Raw genomic sequence first — 2,856 nt, forward strand, 5'->3', positions numbered from 1 at the left:
GTTTAGATTAAATTCAAGTCTCTTTCTTTATTTTCCAAAGATAATCTCTAATCAATCAATCTGTAACTAAGACAAAAGAAAGACGCGATAAATTATGCCTAAGGTATTGAGAGAGTAATTCATAGTTTGCCTATGGAATCCAAGAGTGAGAAAAATAATTAGGCATATCCTTCATGTGTTGAGTCAAAACTTAAAGGGCAGCAATTAATTCTTCAGTTGTTAATTAATAGAACAAATTACACAATTTCATTTTGTTTAACTCAAATTTACATAGGTTGATAGTTAATGTTCAATGTAGATTCGATATTATTCTAATAGTTATTGGTATTCTATGATAATATAAGTGTAGTTATCGTTAAATGAATGAAATTTTATAAGATAATTTAGTGGTCTAAGATTATTAAAGTTTTTGCTTACTTCAAAAATGCAATGTGGTCCAGCCAGAATACAAAAGAGAATATAATCAAAGAGTGAATAGCTGTTTCATATTGAGAGGCTCTGTGACTGGCGGTTCTCCACCCCAAAGCAGCTGAGCGAGCTGAGTGTTAGCTCTCTCTGTGGTATGTCCACCATCAAACCACACATATTCTCCAGGATTGCTGCATAACTCAAACATTTGCGTCCCATTTTCTCTTCTCCCACAATTTATTCCCCTGTAAGGCCCGCTACCACAGCATGCAGCCTTCCCCTCTTTGAATCCTTCACAACGTAACAAAAGAAAACAAATTACAACACATAAAATAAAATAAAGTTCATGTTTGAGTGAATTCCTTACCAAATTTTGATGGGTCAGCAACTCTGTCGCCAAGTGCAATATAGTAATCAAATATTGCATATATGAATCCTGGCAACTGGGTTTCTAGTTGCTTAAGAAAAATTGCCAGGTATCTGTTGTGTTGCCTTGCAAGTGATAAAGGTTCCTCAGCACAACCACTTCCAATTGATGGATCAAATACTTTCATCAATGGTACACAGCCCAATGGCCCTACATTTTGAAATGCAATTTTCCTTCCTCCTAAATCATATATCTCCTGTAATTGAGTATACTGAAATTAGAAAATGCAATTGTGGCTATCATCTTAGCAGAAATTAAAAATCAATTTACTTTAAGCACAGATGTTAAGTTGTTAATGACTGTTTTAACATATTGGCCCTTGGATTCCTCAGAAGCATCGCGATTTCTCTGAGAAAAGCCAAAGTAATCATTGCCTCCAATGCTGAACAAATAAACAGCATTAATCAACACCCTTTTGGCTTCTTCTTCACCCAGTTTCTCTCTCAGTGTATTCACCACATCCTTAAAGTAACTTAGCTGCAACCTCAGATTTATCTGCAAAGCGGATGATAATATATATGGTTACCAGATTGCGGTAGGCCTAAGAATTTACTCTGATTATAAATGTCCCAATTTATTAAAATACAGAAAACCAAATCGCATACCGATCCAGGACGAGTGTTATCAAGAACACCCGCTCCAGCAGAAGCAAAGTTAGCCCCGTCAGTGAATTGATGAGCACCAGGTTGCAGGTACGGTGGGAGTATGGGCAAATTGGCAAACTGGGCTGCACCAAATTAATGAAGTACACACTGTCACGATTTGCTTACAGTTCCATATATCCATCGATAAATTTAAACGATTAACTAACATTAAAGACATACCAATTAAATCAGGCACTGTGCGACCATCACAAAGTCTTCCGGTGGGGCGTTTAAAATAGGTTTCTCCATAAGGGAAGACGGTCGCTCCAGCTCCCTCTTGTGAGGAGTCATTAAGGTACTGGTTGTTGCCAGGATCAAACAATGAATCTCCGAACACAAACAAGGCCTTATGTGTTGCATTTCCAGGGCTGAACAGAGCGTGGCAGCTAATTGGACTAAGAAGAATATTTGCAAATAAAAGTGTACTACAACAAAGGAAGCTCCGAGCTGCCATCGTAGTTGTGCTGCTGAACATACTCCTCCAGCGTTACTCATTTATAGAGTTTTGGACATGGTGACAGTGCGATTAATATTTGAGATCATAAAAGTAGCACTAATTAATGGTGGTGGTGGTGTTCACACAGCAGTTGCATTCAAATTGTGGGTGGAGAGTGTGAATTAAGAAGCAAAGTTTGACTTCCTGAATTACAGATGTAATTGTCATATATCATGGGTCATTGTCTTAGTTTGAGATAACTACGATTCGACCTATCGATGATTAAATCAATCATCTTAGTGATTCACGGTTTGATCAGTTTAACCTATTATCAAATTATTATATATTTTTTAAACAGTATCAAACATTTATCATATTTTTAAATATAAAATATATGAAACATAATTTCAAATATGTTAATTAAATAAGTAATTAACACTTTATTACATAGATTAAAAAAAAAAACAATTACAAATGATTAGTTTTAAATAGTTTTTTTTGTTCAACGAATTTATCGAATTCAACCAAATTTCAAATAAGTCAATATTTATGTATAGATCAAATTAGATAATAAAATCGGATCAAATTATAAACTGATTTACAGTTTAATTGGACAAACCAAGTGGTCTGCTCTTGCTTTAAAAACACTGGGGATGAGTAAGTTGGTAATAGGAATACTAGCTGTGTATGTTGTGCGTTTATTATAGGCTTGTAAACACTTCAATTATTCAATTATGTAGTTCGGGCGGTATCCATTATTCAATAATGCATTAATATTTTGTTATTCATTTATTATTTGTTAACTACTCTTGTAAAGACTAATGTGAATGTAGAGAGGGGGTGAACAGGTTTTAAACAAAAAATTAAATGATACACTGTAACAAATTTCAGAGTAAACTTTACAAACCACACAACCAAAACACCAACAATAAATTCAACAG

At 34.6% G+C, this 2,856-nt stretch overlaps 1 protein-coding gene across 1 annotated transcript; it reads right to left on the reverse strand.

The window, feature by feature from the left end:
- Positions 1–387: 387 nt before the first annotated feature.
- LOC123212148 (GDSL esterase/lipase 1-like) lies at positions 388–2,031 on the reverse strand. The gene is made up of 5 exons (XM_044631208.1): positions 1,660–2,031; positions 1,441–1,562; positions 1,106–1,330; positions 776–1,031; positions 388–699 (listed from the first exon to the last, which is right to left on the reverse strand). Exons 1-5 carry the CDS (start codon positions 1,952–1,954, stop codon positions 464–466), a joined length of 1,134 nt encoding a protein of 377 aa, XP_044487143.1. The 5' UTR covers positions 1,955–2,031; the 3' UTR covers positions 388–463.
- Between the last annotated feature and the right edge of the window lie 825 nt (positions 2,032–2,856).

The sequence above is a fragment of the Mangifera indica genome, chromosome 3 (assembly GCF_011075055.1).
Source record: "Mangifera indica cultivar Alphonso chromosome 3, CATAS_Mindica_2.1, whole genome shotgun sequence".
NCBI classification, from domain to species: domain Eukaryota; kingdom Viridiplantae; phylum Streptophyta; class Magnoliopsida; order Sapindales; family Anacardiaceae; genus Mangifera; species Mangifera indica.

Excerpts from the sequence above, each read along its gene's own strand:
- LOC123212148 (XM_044631208.1), bottom strand. The coding sequence starts at position 1,954 with ATGTTCAGCAGCACAACTACGATGGCAGCTCGGAGCTTCCTTTGTTGT. Across the intron at positions 1,563-1,659 it reads CACAGTGCCTGATTTAATTG|CCCAGTTTGCCAATTTGCCC; the intron begins GTATGTCTTTAA and ends AATTTGGTGCAG. Across the intron at positions 700-775 it reads TGCTGACCCATCAAAATTTG|GATTCAAAGAGGGGAAGGCT; the intron begins GTAAGGAATTCA and ends TACGTTGTGAAG.